Source organism: Patella vulgata, chromosome 4 (genome assembly GCF_932274485.2).
Source record: "Patella vulgata chromosome 4, xgPatVulg1.2, whole genome shotgun sequence".
In the NCBI taxonomy this organism is placed as follows: domain Eukaryota; kingdom Metazoa; phylum Mollusca; class Gastropoda; family Patellidae; genus Patella; species Patella vulgata.
The window spans coordinates 11322864-11347072 of record NC_065882.2 but is presented as its reverse complement, the minus strand read 5'-3'; the positions used below and the strand labels follow the sequence as shown (position 1 = coordinate 11347072).

The 24209-nt window shown below is 35.2% G+C and overlaps 1 protein-coding gene across 1 annotated transcript in view; it reads left to right on the top strand.

The window, feature by feature from the left end:
* The window catches only part of LOC126817790 (cytosolic carboxypeptidase 2), a 41609-nt gene extending 18912 nt beyond the window's left edge, over positions 1–22697 (top strand). The window contains exons 4-17 of the mRNA XM_056100182.1: positions 7778–7964; positions 9059–9213; positions 9553–9631; positions 9982–10060; positions 10787–10970; positions 11889–12019; positions 13810–13998; positions 14594–14749; positions 15270–15415; positions 16692–16790; positions 17032–17144; positions 17552–17903; positions 19260–19413; positions 22629–22697. Coding sequence (XP_055956157.1) covers positions 7778–7964; positions 9059–9213; positions 9553–9631; positions 9982–10060; positions 10787–10970; positions 11889–12019; positions 13810–13998; positions 14594–14749; positions 15270–15415; positions 16692–16790; positions 17032–17144; positions 17552–17903; positions 19260–19413; positions 22629–22697 — 2093 coding nt within the window. The remainder of the gene's footprint in view (positions 1–7777; positions 7965–9058; positions 9214–9552; positions 9632–9981; positions 10061–10786; positions 10971–11888; positions 12020–13809; positions 13999–14593; positions 14750–15269; positions 15416–16691; positions 16791–17031; positions 17145–17551; positions 17904–19259; positions 19414–22628) is intronic.
* The last annotated feature ends 1512 nt before the right edge of the window (positions 22698–24209 follow it).

The following is a 24209-nucleotide window of genomic DNA, read 5'->3' as shown; positions in this document are numbered from 1 at the left end:
TAATATAAATGAAATGAAATGAAATGGGGTTTAATGTCCTACTGTTCTGCTCCGAACTGGGCTAATGAAGACGGGCATATGCCATACAGTGTGCTATGAGGGAAATTTTGCCCAGACAGCGGCACTACAGCCTACTCTTATATCAAACTGTCAAGGGATCTTTTATTTGCACACCAATGTGTACACAGGACCTCGGTTTTCCGTCCCACCCGATGACTAGACAGCTGTCCTTGTCAGGCCCTCCATACTGCATCACTGACAAGGGGGGAACCATGCCGGTAAATCTGGATGAACTTTCTTGGCCATTGCAGGGATCAAAACACCCAACCTCCAGGCTAGCGAGCCAGCGTCTTACCCACTTAGCCACCGTGACCCCCCTACTGCATTTGTCCGACATCACTGTATAATAATGGATGGAGACAATGTATAGCAATAATAAAACTAAAAACACCACAGTAAATATTAAAACAACCAACCTACAGAAACTTGTTGAAACAATTAAACAAAATCTCGTTGAAATGTTAAAACAAAATGCGAAATCTTGTAAAACAAATATTAAAAATAATAAACGACATGTTGTATAGATATTAAAATTCTTGTGATTTATATAGTTGTTGAGATGAAATACATTCTAGGAGTTTTAGGAGCTGTACCTGAATTTTAGGAGCTGATTTTTAGGAGTTGTACATGATATTTTGGAGTTGTACTACATGTTAGTCCCAAAATGACCTAGTTTGTGTTGAATGGACGTTAAACCCCATTGCTATTTCTCTCTCGCTTTCCCATTCATTTAAATTCACCCACCTTGCCATCAAAGTAAGGCCTGTTTCTGCTTTGGTTACTTCACATCATTTGCTCATATTGATTCCAGAAAAACTACCCCCCATTCAACCAGGTAGACCTGATCGTTATGACGTGTATAGTAGGAGGGGCCTATCATTATGATATGTGTAGTTTTGGGAGGGGGGGCTTTCATTTGATTGTCAGCTATGGTTATGATATGTGTAGTGGGATGGGCCTATTGTAATGATGTGTATAGTGGAAGGGGCCTATCGTTTGATCGTTCGCTATTGTTATGATGAAGGGGACATTTTGTTAAGGAATCTGAAAGACTGGGGTATATTGCTTTATTTCTGTACAAAACAGTGAGGCATTTACTGAACTGAAATATTATCAACAAGAATTAATTTAGGAACTAATATTTCTACAATCATCTTTTACTGGTGGGCGGATCGAGCTATAATGTTTTGAGGGAGGAGCTATTATGGCAACTTGTCTATACACACAAAAATATTCTTTAAAGATAAAATTTTTTAATTGAATAAGGACCAGATACTGGTCACATCATTGTTAACATTGCTACAAATTTATTAGCTAAATTACACATTACAATAACCATAAATCGATGTTGATAACCAAAAGTCGCGACATGTTTTATTTACATGCGTTCCATAGTTTTGGTGAGAAAATTTAAAAAAACTCTTTGTTTGAAATGCACAGTAGGATGGTATATGAGGCTTTTATACAGCCTTCTAACTGTCACTCACTTGACACCACCACACAACTGTCAATGTCATACTATTGTCATTGTCACATCATTGTCACACCATTGTCACCACTGTCACCATCACACCATTGTCTCCATCACATCATCATCACCATCATATCATTGTCACATCACTGTCACACCATTGGCACACTATTGTCACCATCACACCATTGTCACTGTCATATCATTGTCACAATCATACTATTGTCACACCTTGTCACCATCACAGTCACACCTTGTCTTATTGTCAGTTTTTACTCTTCGACCCATTTTAGCAGACGATAAATAAAGATGTGCCAGTCTCAAAGATTTACGTTGTCGCAACTTTTTATCAAAATTCTGGACAACAATAGTCTGTTTCTTATACACTGATTCTGCATCATTGTTTATTGTCTGTTTCTTATAAATTGATTCTAAATCATTGATTATAGACTGTTTCTCTTTAACTGCTTGTTCAGAATCCATTTTTAGGGAAGTTTGTGAGCACTCATCTTCATTTCAGCCTGATTCTTTTATGTAGCATTGAGCCTAAAATAGAAAGATGGACATTGCAGAGATAAAGGGAAGGGAGATAACTACATTAGATAGTTGAAGAATTTATTCCCACAGTCAGGTTACTCTCATTAGCTCGCTACCCTTTATCTTAATTTGTAGCATTTTCCTTATTATATCCAGATTATCGCCCTTATTGTTAAAGTTGTTTAACTTTATAATTCCTGATGTCAACTGGCAACCTATCGCCATTCAAGACGACCACAAGGTTGGTCAAAATTTTTTTCTTGTAAGTCATTTTTTTTTACATTTTGAGTGAAGCCTACATTCTTACTGACCCGGGACTGTACACTGCAGTGGATTTTTACGTCTGGGCCCCCCTGATCGAATCGGGGCTCACGGTGGCCTGTTGGGTAAGGCGCTGGCTCGCTAGCCTGGGGGTCGTGTGTTCGATCCCTGCATTGGCCGAGAAAGTGCATCCAGATTTTCCAGCTTGGTCCCCCCTTGTCAGTGATGCAAGATGGAGGGCCTGACAAGGACAGCTGTCTAGTCATTTGGATGAGACGAAAAACAGAGGTCCTGTGTACCCATTGGCATCCACGTAAAAAATCCCTTGACAGTTGGAATTCGATATAAGAGTAGGCCGTAGGTCAGCTTTAAACTGGACACAAGAACAAATTAGATGATTTTAAAGGAATTTTCTTATTGTTAAACAAAGATTTGATATTAAATGAATGTGAAAGAAATTAGTGCTAAATACACAAGATTAAATAATACCTGGATTCCAGTGCTTGTATAATAAAAATAATTGTTTTCTATAGCACCAAACATTCAGTCATTCTGACTGCTCAGTGGCACTTTGTATGTGAATGATACACTAGTTGGACATCCGATTTATAGGAAATTATAAGATTTTTAGTTTTTGCTTTTGTTTGCTCCTGAAATTTTGAAGTGTTGAAGATCCATTCCAAGATACTTACAGAACACAGGTCGGTGGAAGTCGAACGGTGTTATAGTTACACATCATTATATATCTGTAGACTGATATCTTAACACTGGTCTCACTGATGTGTCAATAATTATACATCTGTAGTCTTGACTGACTGTGGTCTCACTGACACATGTATATCAGTAATTAAACATCTGTAGTCTAGACTGAAATCTAATCCACTGTGGTCTCTCTGATATAATTACCGTCACAGTCTCAATATGACCCAGTGAATTTTTTATATGAGAATAGATAATATTATAAATCTGTTAATACCTTTAGACTGCAGGTAGAGTTGATTGGTATCCCCTCGACAGGTAATAATACCTGTAGACCAGGAAAGTTGATTGGTATCCTCTGAACATGTAAATAATACCTGTAGACTATTGAGACTCACCAGGTAATATATGACCACAATATTTACCTGTAATATACTTATATAGGCTGTTATCACCTGAACAGGTAATAAACTATTATCTATCTCTGTACCTGGTGACCAATATACACCTAGTGACAACACTGTTTTAATATCCATACCTAGCGACAAACTTATCATGGATTCACTTTTATTATATTGACATAATGAATCGATGATATCTAATATTACCTGTTCTAAACCCAGGTTTTATATAATAGATACCTGTACTTAAACACAGGTGTTATATCAATAATATGAATATATTCTTGAAGTGGAGCCTCAGTGGATCACTGAGTAAAACGTTGGCTCGTTAACTTGGAAGTCCCATGTTTTATCCCAGTGTTGGCTGAGAAAGTTCATTGGGATTTTCTAGAATGGTTCCCACTTGTTAGTGATGTAGGATCGAGGGACTGGCAAGGGACAATGTATAGTTGCTTGGATGGGAAATAAAACCGAGGTTCTAGCACACTGTATGTCATATGCCTTTTTTCATTAGCCCAGTTGGAGCAGTACAGAAGGGCATTAAACCCTTTTCATTTCATTTCATTTCATTTCGAATCCCCGGTTGTATGTGACAAGGAGTAGGGTCGCCAGTCCAACCTTGTGGGTTTTCTCCAGGTCCTCCGGCTTCCTCCCACTGCTAAAGACCCCTACGCGCAAGCAAATTATTGAAATAAAATTAAACCATATGTTAGTCCCGAAATGACCTAGTTTGTGTCGAGTGGACGTTAAACCCCATCTCTCTCTCTCTCCCTCTCTTCATTTCATTTCATTTCATTTTCTTAGATGCGCTCACATTGAGATTTCTTGTAAACACATAATCATACCATGTTTGAAAATATTTCATTTTTTTTTCGTGGATTGTCTCCCTTGTGAGTTCTTTTTCCCCATTTTGTGCAGAGTCCATATCACTACAGCCCAATATACATTCACTTGATTTGATGTATACATTTGTTGTTAATTTGTTGTAATGTCTGTTGTGTCCGCAGGTTTGTCTCATGGGTTTTCCTTAGTTGTGATGCTGTCTACCTGCTACATCTACAGTAGTAGTTGTGATGCATTCTGAACATCTGAGACACGCTACCTGCGGAGAAGTATGTCAGACACAGTCAATAATAACTATAGAAGGGTGGAGGGGGTACTAGACTCTCTCTATATAATACCTATAGGAGGGTGGTGGGAGTACCAGACTCTCTCTATGTAATACCTATAGAAATGTGGGGGGGGGGGTACTAGACTCTCTCTATATAATACCTATAGGAGGGTGGTGGGAGTACTAGACTCTCTCTATGTAATAACTATAGGTGGGTGGAGGGAGTGCTAGACTCTCTATATACAAAACAATATACAGATGGGAGTACAGTGGGAGTACTAGACTCTCTCTCTATATATATATATATATAATACCTATACCATATTAAAGTTTATCTACCATTCAATATATAGTTGATATACAGCTATCTATGTTAGTCTTCCATTCAGTGGTTGATATATGGCTATCTTTGTTTATTGTACTATAAAAGAATATCAATGAAAACCTTGTTATTTTTATGGACAAATATATATTTTGTTAGCCTAGAGTAGTTTTATGTGATGTTTATATATGATATGAGACAATATACAGCCAGTGACTTGTTGAATAAAGAGTATGTTGTTATACAGATCAATTTGTTTAAGACGACGTCCAGTTAAAGACTTGTCAATCATTGTGTATATGATTTGCTTTTACCACAGTTTAACAGAATTTTTTAACTCGAAATTCATGTATCTGGATTACAGTTGAAATTTATATATCTGGATTTATATATCTGGATTACTGTTGAAATTTATATATCTGGATTACAGTTAGAATTTTTAATTGATATTAATCATTATTTTTGTAAAAAGTTTGGATGAAATTCAATGGAAATATGTGAAATAAGAATGTGTGGAATTTGCCTGATTTTTGTTTGAATCTTCGGTTGAAAAGTATTTTGTTAGTCTCTTATTGACTTTTTTCATTTAGTGATGACATTTGTGTCCTGGTTCTTTTAGGCATGTATGACTATTGAACAACAGAAATATGTAGCTGGCTAGTGGTATCAGGTGTTCTAGAAGAGTAACATGCTCCACAGGACAACATCTATCAATAATATACAATTAGACTAGCTGGTATCATATGTTCTGTCTCATGTACAACACCTATCAATACTATATATCTAGACTTAGTGGTATCAAGTGTTCTAGATGGAGTAAGCATACCCTGTTTCTTGTACAACATCTATCAATACTATATATCTAGACTTAATGTAGCAGGTGTTCTAGAAAGACTTTTATAAACAAACATGATTTTAACTTCTTGTGTAGGCCAAATTTATTAACATGGACACAAAGGCCTATACTGCAGGCCTTACATTAAAATGTACTTGAATTATTCATTATATATTCTGATGTGATAAAGAGTCAAGTCAACAAATAGATTATATGAATAAATGATGGATTACATTCTTAAAACACAATTTTACAGGATAAAAAACTGATCAATATCCACTTCACCTCGGTTTTATCTAGTGACAAAATAAAATAATCGTTTAAAAGTTAAATATATTGGTGTATGTAAATTAGTAAACAACCAGTTGACTCCCCACTAGAAAGTTGACTCACCACTAGAAAGTTGACTCACAACATTGAAAAAATCACATAACCTAATGAACAGTAGTACTAGATGTTCTTGAAATCTCAGTGAAAAACAAGTACCACCAAAGTTCAGTAGATTAATTTAGAAAAACGAGTAACACAAAACTTCAGTGGATTAATTAAAAAAAAAAGAGTAACACCAAATTTCAGTGGATTAATTAAAAAAAACAAGTACCACCAAAGTTCAGTGGATTAATTCAGAAAAACGAGTAACACCAAACTTCAGTGGATTAATTCAAAAAAACGAGTAACACCAAACTTCAGTGCAATAATTCAGAAAAACAAGTAACACCAAAGTTCAGTGGATTAAATTAGAAAAAAACATTAACACCAAAGTTCAGTGGATTACTTTGGGAAAAAACGAGCAACACCAGAGTTGACTCCTATAATTATCTTAATTATCCTATAATTATCATATTAGCTTGATAATGTTGAGAGAATACTCTACGAAACGTCGCCTTAAATACTTTAGTAGCTGTTTTCCATAAGTATGTGTTTTGTTGTTATAATTATCTTGTTGACAGTTTAAATTAATAGAAATGGTAAAACACCATGACTAATTAAATAAATGATACAGGTGAATAGAATAGTTTATGAATTTGAAAGAATAATTATTTTACAATAAATATTAGCCAAGTATCGAGAATAATTGCTGATTATGAGGACACAATGACTGTTTCTTTTAAAGAATAATTGTCTTGCAACGTGAAATAGAATCAAAATGGATAACAGATTAAAAATGACTCTACCGGTATTACATTACAACTTGTGGCAGAACAGAATTCCAGAAATAACCACTGAGGATATGGAGAATCCAGACGATAAACAAAACAGACTATTTTCTTACTCGGAACAATTAGAAAAATATATCGCAAAATATAAACAACGACCATTAGATATAAAATATTGGCCGTATGGACCGTACTGGCCACGTTATTACACAGGAGTATTATTAGAGACACCTTTACATATTAACACAGGTGTTTCGTATATAGAATATCTATACATACATAATACAGGTGAGAATATATATACATACATAATACAGTCCCTTCTGAAGGACTAGAAACTATCAGACTGTCAATCCTGTGAAAAATTCTGATTAGTGAGCCAGCGTCTTACTTACCGACCCAACTACTGCAGCTTCCCAATATATATTAATCAAAAATGTAGGGGATATTCAGAAACAATACAAAACTGCGGAAATGCACATCTGTTTTTATTAGAGGTAACCAGTGTATGTTAATAACAGGCCAAGAACCGATAGGAAAGCAAACATGGATAGGATAAACCAGCAAGTGACAGTTTTCATCAACCATTCCTTTAAGTGTCAAATTTGCCAATGAACCCCTCCCACGTCCCACGTGTATGGCGCTATGGCATGTCGCATGTGCAGCTCAGTGGTTCTGTTGGGGCGATAAGTTGTTCATCTGTTAACATACTCTCAAAGCATGTCAAGTGTCCATGACTATTTATCATATGACAACCTGCATAGGTATTTGCATTTCAATATCCCCTACTTTTTTTGAAGAGTATATATATATGTAAAGGTAACATTCAGCTTTCCAAAACCTGAACTATGGAAATTGAAAAAAAGATATTTTACAGCAGATTATTGTTATTCAACAGTTCTTGTATAAATTGTATATTTCAGTTGCCATGACAACCATTGATAAACAACATTCTCCATACAGTGGTAGATGGCGGGGTATGTTGGTAGTTTATGATTCCGAGAGAAGTCAACGTGACCACGCCCCACAACCCGTGCCTGAAGGTTGCTGTCCTAATCTAGTCTTTGAATCTCGTTTTGAATGTGGAAATTTACGGCAAGCTCGCAGAGTGTAAGTTGTTAATGTATGGCAAGTTCGGGGGGTGCAAAATTTACGACAAAAGGAGAGAGCAATGGGGGTTTAATGTCCACTCAACACTAAACTAGGTTGTTTCGAGACTAACATATGGTTCAATTGTATTTCTATAATTCTCTTGTGCATAGGGGTCTTTTGCAGTGGGAGGAATTCGAAGGACCTGGAGAAAACCTTGCCAGTTGATTCAATGACAGACCTTATGATACAGCACGCACATGCTAACCATTCGGCCATCCAACCCCGCAAAATCTATGGCAAGCTCAGTCACTGTTACGAAGGGTGACATCCCATTTAAAACAGATAGGATGATCAGTCACTGTAACGAAGGGTGATATCCCATTTAAAACAGATAAAATGATCAGTCACTGTAACTGTAATGGGTTAATGCAGGCGAAATAGTCTGGCATTTAGTCAAGTGGTATGATTTCGATTCCATGCTTGTCCAGGGGCGGATCGAGATGGGGGGTTGAAACCCCCCCTGCTCAGCTACATAAATTTTTTTGTAAATCAACACTTTTTATGAGAAAAGTTTCTCTGCCGTTTGCTTTATCCTTAATCGTCAGATGTGGGACAGGATGGGCACTCAAAGCACGAGATAATGATATAGATATTATGTGATATCACAATTAATGCTTTGCATTCATGAAATTGAATCACAATGTCATTGTATAATTCATAATAAAAATTGACGTCAAACGAGGTGTTGAATTTTTGTGTTTAAAAAGCTCAATGTGTATGTATATACGCCAAAATGATGATAGAGGCAATAGGGGAGGGGGGGATACATTGTCTCAGGAACCTGGCACCCCCCTCCCCCCCCTGCAAAAATTCCTGGATCCGCCCCTGGAGTCGTCTGTCCAGCCTCTTAGGTTTCTTCTCACTGCTATACCTAAAGAACCTTTCCCCGACAGGCAAGCAAATTATTGAAATAAAACTGAACCATATATTATTAGTCCAGAAATAACCTAGTTTGTGTTGAGTGGATGTTAAACCCTGTTTTCCTCTCTCTGTATTTCATATTATAGAGGGCAGTATTATAGATGTATATTATATATTTTTGTATATTTTAGAGGGCAGTATGAATATGAGCTGGTATTAAGAACAGATCTATATACAAATCGTCATACACAATGGTATTACTTTCGTGTAACTAACGCAGTACCTGGTATAACCTACAAGTTTAGAATTGTTAATTTATTAAAACGTGATAGTCTTTATAACTATGGTAAGTCTCTATAATTATGGTAAGTCTCTATAGCTATTGTAAGTCTCTATAACTATGGTAAGTCTTGTGAGTCTCTATAACTATGATAAGTCTATATAACTATGATGTCTCTATATAACTAAGTATGTCTCTATAAATATGGTAAGTCTATATTTATAATCAGCTGATTAAGATTCAGGTTTATGGGTCATTTCTATCCTGTGTAGCCCAATACAATTGACAACAGGATTAGGTTTTATGATGAAAACAGTATTTATTCCAAGCTTCCATGATCCATCCATGATTATATATTTTGTTATAACAGGAATGATAAATATTGTTATTTACTTGTTATTTCAGGAATGCGACCTTTGGTTTATTCAGAAAAAGATGCCAAAGAACAGGAAATAGGTTGGAGACGAACAGGTCATCATATTAGGTAGGTGACATTCTGACATTATTGACAGTTAATGTAGACTATATGTTATAAAGTTAGATTATAGACTGTATGATATTGAGTTAGAATATAGACTATGATATTGAGTTAGATAGACTGTATGTTATTGAGTTAGATTATAGACTGTATGATTATTGAGTTAGATTATAGACTGTATGATATTGAGTTAGATTATAGACTGTATGATATTGAGTAAGAATATAGACTATGATATTGAGTTAGATAGACTGTATGTTATTGAGTTAGATTATAGACTGTATGATATTGAGTTAGAATACAGACTGTATGATATTAGGAGGGGATATTTTATTGTGTAATTTGTTATATTTCAGTTATTGTAATAATATCGTCCATCATACCTGTCCATTATTACAGCGAGGGATATCTTATTACATGTTAGAATGGCAGATGGTAAGATAAATATACATATATCACAATTGGACATATTTATACGTTTATATTTCTGACGCAAATGATTAAAAGAAATTCATTTTGATTTTGGATCACCATGACAACACAGAAAAATACAATTGATAATATCTCGAAACACAGGTGTAGACACAAAACAAATCAACAAACTCAAAAACTATTTATGGAATAAAATCAAATAAAATTGAAACTTTTGGGTGGGTGGGGGGGGGGGCACAATCAAAACTTCTTGTCATATTAAAACTCCAGAAACAAATCAGCTACCAATTTCCTTGAGCATTAACATATTTTTAAAAATTTTGTATTGAATGTATAATTTGTAAGAAAAAAGGGGGCGGTGGCCAAATGGTCATAAGGTCTGTCAAGTTGTGTGGTTTGCTCACTACAAAGGAGTAAGGTCGCCTGTTCGGTCTTGTGGGTATTTTCTGTGTCCTTCGGTTTCCTCTCACTGCTGAAGAGAATTATTGAAATGGATATGTTAGTCCCGGAATGACCTGGTTTGTGTCCTGTGGATGTTAAACACGGTTTCTCGCTCTCTCCCTGTCTTTTGTAGGAAGAGTTTTGACAATGCTTGTTTGATTTGTAGCAGTTTCAAAATTCTGTTATCCCTAACCTTCAATCCTTCTCAGATAATACATACTACCTGGCCCACTGTTATCCCTACACCTTCACAGATACTACCTGGCTTATTGATTGTTTTATTTGTAGGAGTTTCCTAATTCTGATGATACATACTACCTGGCCCACTGTTATCCCTACACCTTCACAGATCTGAAGAACGATCTAGACAGTATTTTATCAGATCCAGTACGCCAGCCATTGATCAATAGAGAAGTCATGTGTGAAACACGTGCAGGAAATAGTTGTTTTTTATTAACAATTACAAATCCTGGTGAGTAAAAATACATTTCACACTGATTGCTTCCCCTTTACCTTCTGATATACAGATCAACCGTAACAACAATATCAGTGTTAAAATTATATTTACCATTATTTTACCAGGTTTAACACATATGTAATATTGGCTTACACTAACACTGTCGTTTAACCCAAACCCTTCTCTCCTCACCCCCCCCCCCACCCCACTGCTCATGCGAAGTCTATACAGGTGAGAGCCAGGGAACCTATACATTTAAAAGAGTAAATTTCCTTCAGAAATGGGCTCAGAGGGCATGAAATCAAGGCTCCGCAGTCATTTACACCAGAACAGGGATTAACCCCCACCCTACCCTGATCAATGTTCTGCACACTTCACTGTTTAAGTCTCAAAATTGAAACGATTTGGTGATAAATCCTACTTTCTAACCCTACCTCTAATCTGTCTTAGATACCAGGATAATGTCCAATCTGTCTTAGATACCAGGATAATATCCAATCTGTCTTAGATAATGTCTAATCTGTCTTAGATACCAGGGGCCTGTTTCACGAAATTTTAACTAAGATAAGATCCAAATTTTAGTAATTTGATTGGATAATATTAGATTGATTTTAGAATTTTAGTGCTTAGCCAATCAAAATTGAAGTATCTACTAAAATTTGGATTTTATCTTTAGTTAAGATTTCGTGAAACAGGGCCCAGGATTATATCCAATCTGTCTTAGATACCAGGATATTATTCTGTCTTAGATACCAGGTTAATATCCAATCTGTCTTAGATACTAGGATATTATTCTGTCTTTGATAGCAGGATAATGTCCAATCTATCTTAGATACAGGGATAATATCCAATCTATTTTAGATAGATACCAGGATAATATCCTATCTGTCTTTTATACCAGGATAATATACGATGTGTTGATTGTATTTATAGAATATACAATGTGTAAACGGAAGAAGAAATATGTGGTTATAACAGCTCGAGTTCATCCTGGTGAGACACAGGCCAGTTGGATGATGAGAGGTTTACTGTATTTTATAACAAGCAATGATGCTACTGCCCAGGTAATGATAACATTGATACTACTGCCCAGGTAATAATATCGCCAGAGAAAAATACTGCCCAGGTAATAATAACTTTGATTCTGCCTAGGTAATAATAACCTTGATACTACAGCCTAGGTAATAATAACATTGATACTACCGCCCAGGTAATGATAGCATAGATACTACTGCCCAGTTAATAATACCACTAGGTAACAATACTGCCCAAGAAATAATAACACTGATACTACTGCCGAGGTAGTAATAACAATGATACTACAGCCTAGGTAATAATAACATTGATACTACATTGATACTACCGCCAGGTAATAACATTGATACTACCGCCCCAGTAATAATACCGCTAGCTAACAATACTGCCCAGGCAATAATAGCATTGATACTACTGCCTAGGTAGTAATAACCATAGGCGTACGGGCTCGATGACAGTTAGGGGGGGGCAGAACCAGAAATGCCAGAACAAAATTTGGGTTTACAGAGAGCGCCGGTCTTCCTTGAGGGGCGAAGAGAGCGGAGCTTACCTTGCTCCCCCCCCCCCCAAAAAAAGAAAAATTTGGAATATTTGACGGCTGCAAAGCCGTTTTCCTGCTATTTCAGCCCGTGAACAGTAACTTCAAAGTGGTCTAATATAACCTTATTAAGGTGGCTGACTCAAATTCCAGTCAATCGTTGGGAGAAAATTTTGAAAATTTAACTGCGGCAAACGCGTTTTCCTGCTATTCCAGCCTGTGAATACAGCAACTTCAATTTGGTCCAATATAGCCTACCTGGCTGACCGGAATTCCAAACAACCAATCAATCGTCGCTGGGTTCGGGGGTATACCCTCCCGAAGAAAATTTTGAAAATATAACCACCGCAAATCCGTTGTCTGCTATTCTATCCCAGGTAAACTCCAAAAGTATCCAATGGTTTTAAAACCGAAATCCCACTCTGAATTCCAGCCATCTAATCAGACTGTTGCAGCTGCATTCACAAACAATAATTGATGCCCGAAAAATGTGGCACAAAGTAGAGTGGCTCCAGGCAACATTTTTTAATCCATAGTCAACTCAGTACAAATTCATGGTATTCAATTAAAAGAAAAGTAAAATTAGTGTTATATTAGGGCTCGATAACAGTAAGGAAAGCAGAACTAGAAAGGCCCGAAAAAATTTCGGGTTTACAGACAGCGGCACCGGTTTTCTTCGAGAGGCGAAGAAGCGGAACTGACCTTGTATGGAGTCCCCAAGAAAATTTTGGAATATTTGACAGCCACACACGCATTTTCCTGCTATTCCAGCCCGTAAAATTAGTGTTTTATTAGATTTCGGCCACTTTATTTTGCCAAGTAGATGAAATAAAAAATTTTTTTTCACTTTACCCATCTGCCCGAAAAGTCAGCTTGCCCGAAAGTTAGGGGGCAGCTGCCCCCGCTGCCCCCCCGGCTCGTACGCCTATGGTAATAACAATGATACTACAGCCTAAGTAATAATAATACTGATACTACAGCCTAGGTAATGATAACCTTAACCCTTACTACTGCCCAGGGAGAGGGGAAGATACTTACTCATAGGACAATTTAATTCAATAATTCATTTCCCCACAGGGGTCGTTAGCAGTGGGAAGAACCAGCGGGACCTGTCAAAATCCCACAAGATTGTCTTTTACAACCTTAAAAGGTAATCACGCTACTGGACTTATATGTAATGACAGATACCTAATAATATAAAGCTCTTATATTGGAACACTCACTCACACCACCCCCTCCTGCTTGGTGGGTATAAAATTGATGTAATAATTTTATTTTCAGGAACTACGTAATAATTGTATATTTAAAATAGTGCCAATGATAAATCCAGATGGGGTTATTGTAGGAAATTATCGATGTTCTCTAGCAGCACGAGATTTAAACAGAAATTATCGACATCCAAAACGAGAAAACTTCCCCACGATCTTCACCATCAAGAACATGATAGATGATCTCCTTAATAAAAATGAGGTAATTTCTTATATACTTTACTTCTGGTGGTAAATTTACTTAGGGTTAATTATAGATAATTTACCAGGAGATTGTAATTTGACGAATTAGAATTTATTTTTAGCATTTTTCCTTGTTGTTGGCCATGTTTTTATCTTGTGTCTTTATTTTGCATTTGACTAGGTTGTGTTATACTATGATCTATATATATGTGTTTATTTTGTATTTGACTAGGTTGTGTCGTACTGTGATCTACATTTGTTTATTTTGTATTTGATTAGGTTGTGTTATACTGTGATCTAAATATGCTTATTTTGTATTTGACTAGGTTGATGGTACTGTGATGTACATGTGTTTATTTTGTATTTGACTAGGTTGTGTTGTACTAGCTGTGATCTACATGTGTTTATTTTGTATTTGACTAGCTAGGTTGTATTATACTGTGATTTAAATATGTTTATTATGTATTTGACTAGGTTGTGTTATACTGTGATCTGTATGTGTTTATTTTGTATTTGACTAGGTTGTGTTATACTGTGATCTATATGTGTTTTTTTGTATTTGACTATGTTGTGTTATACTGTGATCTATATGTGTTTATTTTGTATATGACTAGGTTGTGTTATACTGTGATCTACATGGCCATAGTCGTAAACAGAATGTATTTATGTATGGTAATAATAAAATCATTGATCAAGACAGTCCTACAGGTGTTGATGCTGCCCAATCATTTATAGCTGAACGACTGTTTCCTTGGTTAATGGCAGTAAAGGTAAATATATCTTCTCTTCTCCAGTATATAGAGTTATCTTTCCACATAATCCAGTGTTGTATGACATCCCTTTCAACCCGACAACCCAAATGTTATATCATATAAGATAATATAGTTGACTTGTTACTTCACGAGAGCCATGGTGGCCAAGTGAGTAAGACGTATGTTGGCTCACTAAACTGGAGGTCCTGTGTTTGACCACTGCCTTGGCCGAGAAAGTTCTGGGCATAATCAGCGTTTCTGGGAAGGGACAACGTACTGTCGTTCTGATGGGACGAAACACCAATGTCCTGTGTACACATTGACATGCACATAAAAGATCCCTTATACCGATATGACGAAAGTCCTTCTTCATTAGTCCATTCGGAGCATAATAGTAGGACGTTAAACCTCATTTCATTTCATTGCTACTTCGTTGTTATGGCTTTAAGCCTAAAAACTAACCAATCAATGTCCTGTATATTTTTATGATGATAGACATCCTGGTTTCACATCATATTTTTCTGTTTCTTTTATTTAGTCACCAGAGAAGTTTTCTTTCAAGTCCTGCAAGTTTCAGATAAAACGTTGCAAAGAATCTACCGGTCGTGTTGTGATGTGGAGACAGATGAAAATACCAAATAGTTTTACGTTGGAAGCAACGTTCAGTGGTACTATTCTAGATAAGTAAGTAAAGTCAAATAGTTCAACGTTAGAAGACACGTTCAGTGGTACTATACTAGATAAGTAAGTAAAGTCAAATATAATATTTACAACCACAACCATAAATAAACATTCTAGATAAGTCAGTAAAACCATGGGTAATATTTACCACCAACTCTAGAAATAAACATATTCTAGATAAGTCAGTAAAATCATGGGTAATGTTTACCACCAACTCTAGAAATAAACATATTCTAGATAAGTCAGTAAAATCATGGGTAATGTTTACTACCAACACTAGAAATAAACATATTCTAGATAAGTCAGTAAAACCATGGGTAATCATTACCACCAACACTAGAAATAAAAATATTCTAGATAAGTCAGTAATTAAGAACAATCGAATTACAAAGTCTCCTAAGTAGAAACATGATGTAGTCAAAGACAATGGGCATGTTTCAACTGTGATAGCTTGTTACTCAACTGGTGCCTGCATTGAGTATTCCATTAGATATTTATTTGGATCACCTGAACCACTTTTCCGTAATGCCCTAGATATTTGGATCACCTCAACTATTTTTCTGTAATGTCATAGATATTTATTCGGAACATCCATTATAGAACATCATCAACATACTGTTTCCTCATAGTGTGTGTTTTGTCAAAACTAGGTCATTTCGGGACTAACATATGGTTTAATTTTATTTCAATAAATCACTTGCGCACAGGTGTCTTAGCAGTGGGAGGAAACTGGAGGACCCAGAGAAAACCCACGAGGTTGGACAGGCGACCCTACTCCTTGTCACGTACAAGAGAGAGAGAGAAATTGGGTTTAACGTCCACTCGACACAAACTAGGTCATTTCGGGACTAACATATGGTTTTATTTTATTTCAATAATTCACTTGCGCGTAGGGGTCTTTAGCAGTGGGAGGAAACTGGAGGACCCGAAGAAAACCCACGAGGTTGGACAGGCGACCCTACTCCTTGTCACGTACAACCGGGGATTCGAAACCACGCCAGTCGACTCAATGACAGACTTTATGATACAACGCGCGCACGCTAACCATTCAGCCATCCAACCCCCTTGTCACGTACAACTGGGGGATCGAAACCTTGCCAGTTGACTCAATGACAGACTTTATGATACAGAGCGCACACGCTAACCATTCAGCCACCCAACCCCCGATAAAGAAACAACAAGATTATGGACATGTTAGCGATTGTATACAGTGTCAGTTAAAAGCCTGATTAAATAAATGTGTATTAAGTTGTTTTAGAAATGTGATTTTATTTTACAGAACAAGCTGTCGCCATTTTAACTGTAGAGATTATGAAGATATGGGTAAAACTTTATGTGAAGTTGTTTTAGATTATCAAAATATGCAGGAGAATAAAGAGTGAGTATATTGAGAATTTCACCTGTTCAAATTTCACAAGTTATTTGTTTAAATGATTACACTTTAAATTTACCAGTATAACTACACTTTTCACACGTTATTTGTTCAAATAATCATTCGGATTGCACAAGTAAAAGTTATATGTTTAAATACACATTTCACCAATATACATGTTTTACATCGAAAACATGATTATATTTTGATCACTGACTGATTGAATGATGGTCTGTTGTTTTTGCAGTTATCAGATGGAAGTTGTCATGGATTTAACTCGAGCTATAACACATCAGATTCTAGCGAACCGTGGTCTCGTACCAAAACACGTTCAACTGACAGATGTACAGTCTGATAAAGGTAAAATATACTGAAGTCTGATAACGTTGGCCTTTGAAGCCAGGGGACTCAATGGTAGGGTGCTGTCTGAATAACCAGGGTTACGAAAACGCTAATGTCCAATGTATGAGTTGGCACACGCATAAAAGAAACCTTTACAGCTAGTATATACATGGCATGCACATTCAATATAAGTACATGCACCATCGACTGCTCCTTGCTTTCAGCTCAGTGGACCCAAAATTTCTCAGCAACAGGGAGAGAAAGCCCGCCCCCTAAAGTGCCCCAAGTTTGGTTTGCCTACCTACTTTTTGAGGCCCCAGCACACCTCTGACTGTAGGCCTCACAGCTATTGACCAATATTACTATTACAATTACTCACTAATGTTTCATAAAATTTACAGTAAATTTGTGTTTTTCTTTCCTAGTGTTTGATTCTGGAATATCTGTAGAAGGTTCAGACATGAGTTCTGGTTCACAAACAGACACAGAAAAAATATCGGAGATAACTACGGAATTAGTAACTAATCAGAAATCAGCATTAGTTATAAATAACAACAGACAATTCGATAATAAATCTAAAGAACGGAAATCATCCAATAAAGAGAATAAGTTATTGACACAAAACAATTCATCAGTTGTAAAATCATCGTCCAAGGGAGACAACTACAATGATATAAACTTACAGAAGATAATAGATATGTCAAGCATGAAGTCATTGGATGGCTGTTTAAATCTTTTAGCCGAGTTGAATGTTTGTCAGGCTGTACTAGAATCAGAGTAAGTCGTTTGATATACTCCTAGATGTTTTTCTTTCTTTTCTCATTTTGTATTCAATTTAAAGCTATTATGAAATGACTACACATAAAAAGACTCCCAAGACGTTGTTGAATTTTTTCAAACTTCTGATTCAGTTCAAAGCTATATGATCTATAGTATATGTATTTATTGTTTTACCTGTAATTTATTTACGCTATTAATTTGCTAACATAATAATCATATATATATTGTAATCTTTTTAACAATAGTATGTATAAAAATGGCTACTGAAATATTTAAAACTTGTGCATGATTCTTTTTATGTGTCTCAATAAAACACTTAAAGAAGCTAATATTTGGGACCTAGAAATTGACACAAATGGGTCGCAACGCATAAAATAATGTGATATGAATGTATATAAACTGATTTACATTCAATCGTTTCTGATTTTTACTCTAATTTCTAATCAGTTACGTTCGGCGAAATACGCCAGATGTTTCAATCAAATGGAAATCTCTAGCGCCTGGTTATTCCAGTCCACACCGATAGTAGTTATTGCGCATGCTCTCCAGATAAGAATATGGCGTCACCGTTTGACATGACTTGTGGAATATGCCTAGCCTCGTTTTTCGAGACCCTTATTACAAATGGCGCCGAAATGCATTATGGTACACGATTCGTGTACCAATGGTAAAATGTTTATTTTGTCTTAAATATTGGATATCAGAAGCCCATCTTTTCCTGGTTAGATCACACCATCAATGTTGATTTAACTTAACAAATAATTTGTCTTTTCAATGTCAAATATTTAAATTACTTTTTCTAAAACCTTCACTTTCCTAATTGTTTTTAGTGATTATTTTTTAATAGCTACTTGTCCTATGTTGAGAATCTAGGTTTTTTTAGGGAATCTTCTGTTATTTAGGACTTTTGACATTTCTATACAATACTGCTTTTCCCATGTTGTTGCAACAAGTTTTAAAACCTGTACATTTTTATATTATAATTTGCATCTCAACATGGGTACCGTATTATATTATAATATAATTTACATCTCAACATGGGTATGGGTATCATATTATATTATAATTTACATCTCAACCTGGGTATCATTATAATTTACATCTCAACCTGGGTATCATATTATATTATAATGTACATCTCAACATGTACCATATTATATTATAATTACATCTCAACCTGGGTATCATTATATTATAATTTACATCTCAACATGGGTAATATATTATAATTTACATCTCAACCCAGGTACCATATTATATTATAATTTACATCTCAACCCAGCTACCATATTATATTATAATTTACATCTCAACATATGGGTATCATATTATATAAATATTTTTTTTTTTTAGTTCATCAGATAGTGACAGTGAATCAGAACCAGAACTGAAACCACCTGAAATAAAACAGCGAAAAAAGAAACGGAAATCACGAAAACAGAGAGATAGAGAAAATAAAAAACTTTTAAATGAACGGCGAAATAGTGATAACAGTAAAAAACCATCGGTAAGTAAAACATAAAAAAAACAACATAAGACATAGTATTGTCTTCTTTAATATTATTTGGGGGGGTTGCATGGCTGAATGGTTAGCGTGCACGCGCTGTATCATAAAGTCTGTCATTGAGTCCACTGGCGTGGTTTCAAATCCCTGGTCGTACGTGACAAGCAAATTATTGAAATAAAATTAAACCATATGTTAGTCCCGAAATGACCTAGTTTGTGCCGAGTGGATGTTAAACCCCATCTCTCTCTCTATCTTTAATATTGTTTACATTATATAACCTGTTAGTGTTCAGTTGGGTGGCGGAATGGTTAGCATGTGCGCGTTGTATGATAAGGTCTGTCATTGAGTCAACTGGCGTGGTTTCAATTATCCGGTTGTACGTGACAAGGAATAGGGTTGCCTGTCCAACCTTGTGGATTTTCTTCAGGTCCTCCATAACTATAATACATGACATAATAGTTCAAAATTGTGTTTACCATCGGGTTAATTACTTGCCATTTTCAGAGAGTTATTAAAATATAAAATAGTTGTTTTTTTTTATTTCAACCATTATCACTACTGATGATTTAAAATGGAACTCTATTAAAGGGACATGCCTGACAATTTTAAACGTAACTCTGTTAAAGGGACACCCCTGACAATTTTAAATGAAATCTATTAAAAAGACATTCCTGACAATTTTAAAGCAATTTCTATTGTAATTACATTCCTGATAATTTTAAAGGGAACTTTATTAAAGAGACATTCCTCCATGTTGTAAATTTAGTGATGTTTTTAAATTTCATTCACTCCATATATAGGCACTTCCTGTTATTGCACACAATGATTCTCGATCCGTTGCCTTGACAACTAATACTGATACAATCACTGCTTCAAATGTTGTTTCATCTGTGAACATTGGTAAAAAACAGGTAGGCCTATAGATAGAGTAGTCTGTAGAGTAGCCTGTGTAAGTCTATGATAAGATAGAGTAGTCTGTGTAGAGTACTATGATTAGAGTAGTCTGTGATAGTCTACTATGATCAGATAGTAGTCTGTAGTAGAGTACTATGATAAGATAGTGATAGAGTAGTCTGTGATAGCCTATGATAAGATAGAGTAATTTGTGATAGACTGCTGTGATCATATACAGTAGTCTGTATAGAGTAGTCTGTGTAGAGTAGTCTGTGATAGAGTAGTCTGTGTAGAGTAGTCTGTGATAGAGTACAATGGTAAGGTAGAGTAGTCTGTGTAAGCCTATGATCAGATAGAGTAGTCTGTGTAAGTCTATGATCAGATAGAGTAGTCTGTAGAGTAGTCTGTGATAGAGTACAATGGTAAGGTAGAGTAGCCTGTGTAAGTCTATGATCAGATAGAGTAGTCTGTGTAAGTCTATGATCAGATAGAGTAGGCTAATCTGTGATAGCCTATGATCAGATAGAGTAGGCTAGTCTGTAATAGAGTACATGTACTATGATAAGATAGGGTAATTTGTGATAGAGTAGTCTGCGATAGCCTATTATCAGGTAGAGTAGGCTAGTCTGTGATAGAGTACAATGATACAATACACAAATTTGTGATAGAGTACAAAGATAGAGTAATCTGTAGTGGGGTAGCTGATTAATATTTGTACATGGTCTAGTTACTTAATGGTTGGTTAGCTAGATGTAAATAGAGAATCTCCTACCAGTCTTTTTTGATATCAAAAAAGACGAGTAGGAGATTTTATTTATCATCCAATCCCTTCTTACATGCACAAATAGATAAATAGAATTCTTTGCTGTAGATTTTACTTTTACTGAACATTATGGCGTAGTGATACATCATTTTTTGACAGCAATTCAACCATTGCAAAGTCCTTTATATTGACCCAGTGTTTCCATCAAGGTCAAATGAATAACAATAGTTCAGTTTTAATAATAAAAAATGTTACTTTTAATAAGAAATGAACTGTTCTTTGAAAATAAAAAAAAAGTAGTTCCTTTTCAACTGACCAATCAAATTCATGTAAAGCGATATCTCCTAAGGAGATATCGCAGTAGATTATGAAATATATTACAAAGCGATATCTACTGTAGAATGTATTATTGGGTGATAAAGCCTTTTATATAACTTTTGTTGTTTTAATGTATCAAATACATCAATAAAAAACTATGTGCAAATTTTGTGCTTCTGGATTAATGGTTGGTGTAATGCTAGTTACATAGATTAGTTGCTTACAGGTTCAGATCATTGGCAACATCCAGCTGATTAGCTGCTTACAGGTTAAGATCATTGGTAACATCCAGCTGATAAGCTGTTTACAGGTTAAGGTCATTGGCAACATCCAACTGATTAGCTGCTTACAGATTAAGATCATTGGCAATATCCAGTTGATTAGAAGTTAGATCTGAAAACAATAACTGAGTTGATTAGATTTTAGAAATAATGTTAATCAAATATTTAAATATTTAAAATTAGAGACACTATAATTGTCTTCAAACAATGTCATAAATATTGTTTAGTTTTTGATTAAAGATAAATTAACAATGTTTATCAAGTTACTGCGCTATTTTAACATCAATATATATGTACAAACTAAATTGACCTAATGTTGATCTTTCATTTGGCCTCAAAGGTTATATAAATCATTATTAGACATTTATTCCCATGCCAACAAGCCCATAATCAACTCTCTAAACTATTGGATGGCTTTGATTTTCAACAGATTTAAGCACAATTCCCAGTTGATAATTTAATAAATACATTTCTTAATATCCTAACAACAACGGTAGCACTTACAATTGAGACTACTCACTACACTGTTCTTCAAATAGACATACCTCTGCTGAGATTGAAGTAATCTGACTGAAATATGTTCCCTTGTCATTATCTTTAACTATTATAGTGAGAACTGTCAGCTGCATATTTAAATCTTACATAATACATCTTATTTAATGTTACAGCTGTTAGAAAATGTGAATATCATCAAAATGACTTTTTGTTATAGATGTATGTTTCACATGTTACAGACAGACGTATGTTTCACATGTTACAGACAGATGTATGTTTCACATGTTATAGACAGATGTATGTTATAGAGAAATGTATGTTACAGACAGATGTATGTTTCACATGTTACAGACAGATGCATTAGTTTAATAATAATAATTTTATATATATATTATGTTACAGTCTGGTACTGAAAGTGAAAGACTACAGAAAATTAGTATTGATAATAGTTGTATATGTTACAGTCTAGTACTGGAAGTGAAAGACTACAGAAAGTAAATAATTGTATATATATGCATTATGTTACAGTCTAGTACTGGAAGTGAAAGACTACAGAAAGTTAGTATTAATAATGCCCAGTTTATCAGTAAATATGAAGGACGCAGTAATGGAGGTGTTCCGTGTTTTACCGAGGAAAGATCCATGGAAAGAGCGGCAAAGGTCAGTCACAGTTGATTACCCATTGCACTTGTTAATTACCCATAGTTCAATGTACGTTATACTTGTCTATTTGATTGACACTTAGTTTAATAGTGAAACATAATTATGTGATCAAATGTACACTAGCCTTAATTTATGTATGTTTAATTGTAGAGAATGGCCGAGTTGCAGAAAAGATCTGAAGAAGATAAAGAACAAGAATTAACTTTTTATGTAAGTTCAGAATTACCATGATTAGTTCTATTTAATCCTTCATCTCTTTTTATCACGACTTAGCTGCTTTGGGCGTATGTCTTATATCCTGGGGGGTAAGACACTGGCTCGCTAGTCTGGAGGTCGGGTGTTCGACGCCTGCATTGGCCGAGAAAGTTCATCCAGATTTTCTAGCGTGGTTTCTCCTTGTTAGTGATGAAGGACGGAGGGCTGACAAGGACAGCTGTCTAATTGTTCAGATGGGACGAAAAACCGAGGTCCCGTGTACACATTGGCGTGCATGTAAAAGATCTTTTGACAGTTGGAATTTGATATAAGAGTAGGCCGCAGTGCCGCTGTCCGGGCAAAATTTTCCTCATAGCACACTGTATGGCGTATGCCCGTCTTCATTAGCCCAGCTCAGAGCAGAACAGTAGGACGTTAAACCCCATTTTATTTCATTTCATTGCTTGGCAACCTATCTTTATATTTCTATTAAATAGCTTATAGTCACGTCTGTAATTAAATGTTCTTTCTCTTAACTAACAGCATCTGTTTTATAGAGTGTATTATTAGTTTTATTGCATAAAATGCAGTTTCATGTCATAGAATCTGTATTGTTTCATGTAGTAGATTCTGTATCTAATGGTAGAGTCCTTGTATCTGTAGTAATTTAGTTAGTGTGATATATTGTAGTTATATAGTTAGAATAGTGTGATATATTGTAGTTATATAGTTAGAATAGTGTGATATATTGTAGTTATATAGTTAGACTAGTGTGATATATTGTAGTTATATAGTTAGACTAGTGTAATATATTATAGTAGTGTGATATATTCTAGTTATATAGTTATAGTAGTGCGATATATTGTAGTTATATATACTAATGTCCAAAAGAAAGTATACACTGTGCATTTCGTCCTGCTTCAAACAAAGTCGTTTTTCCATTGTATGCGGTATTTTGGTACAATGTCCATTTGTTTGGCCTTTTATTTGCTTAGAAATATTGAGTTTGATTTAAACAAAATTTAGTCATATCTTTAGTGTGTTGGACATGAGTATAGTTAGAATAGTGTGATATATTGTAGTTATATAGTTAGACAAGTGTTATAGATTGTTGTTATATAGTGTGATATATTCTAGTTATATAGTTAGAGTAGTGTGCTTTATCTTTGCTTTCTTTTTTCTCTCTA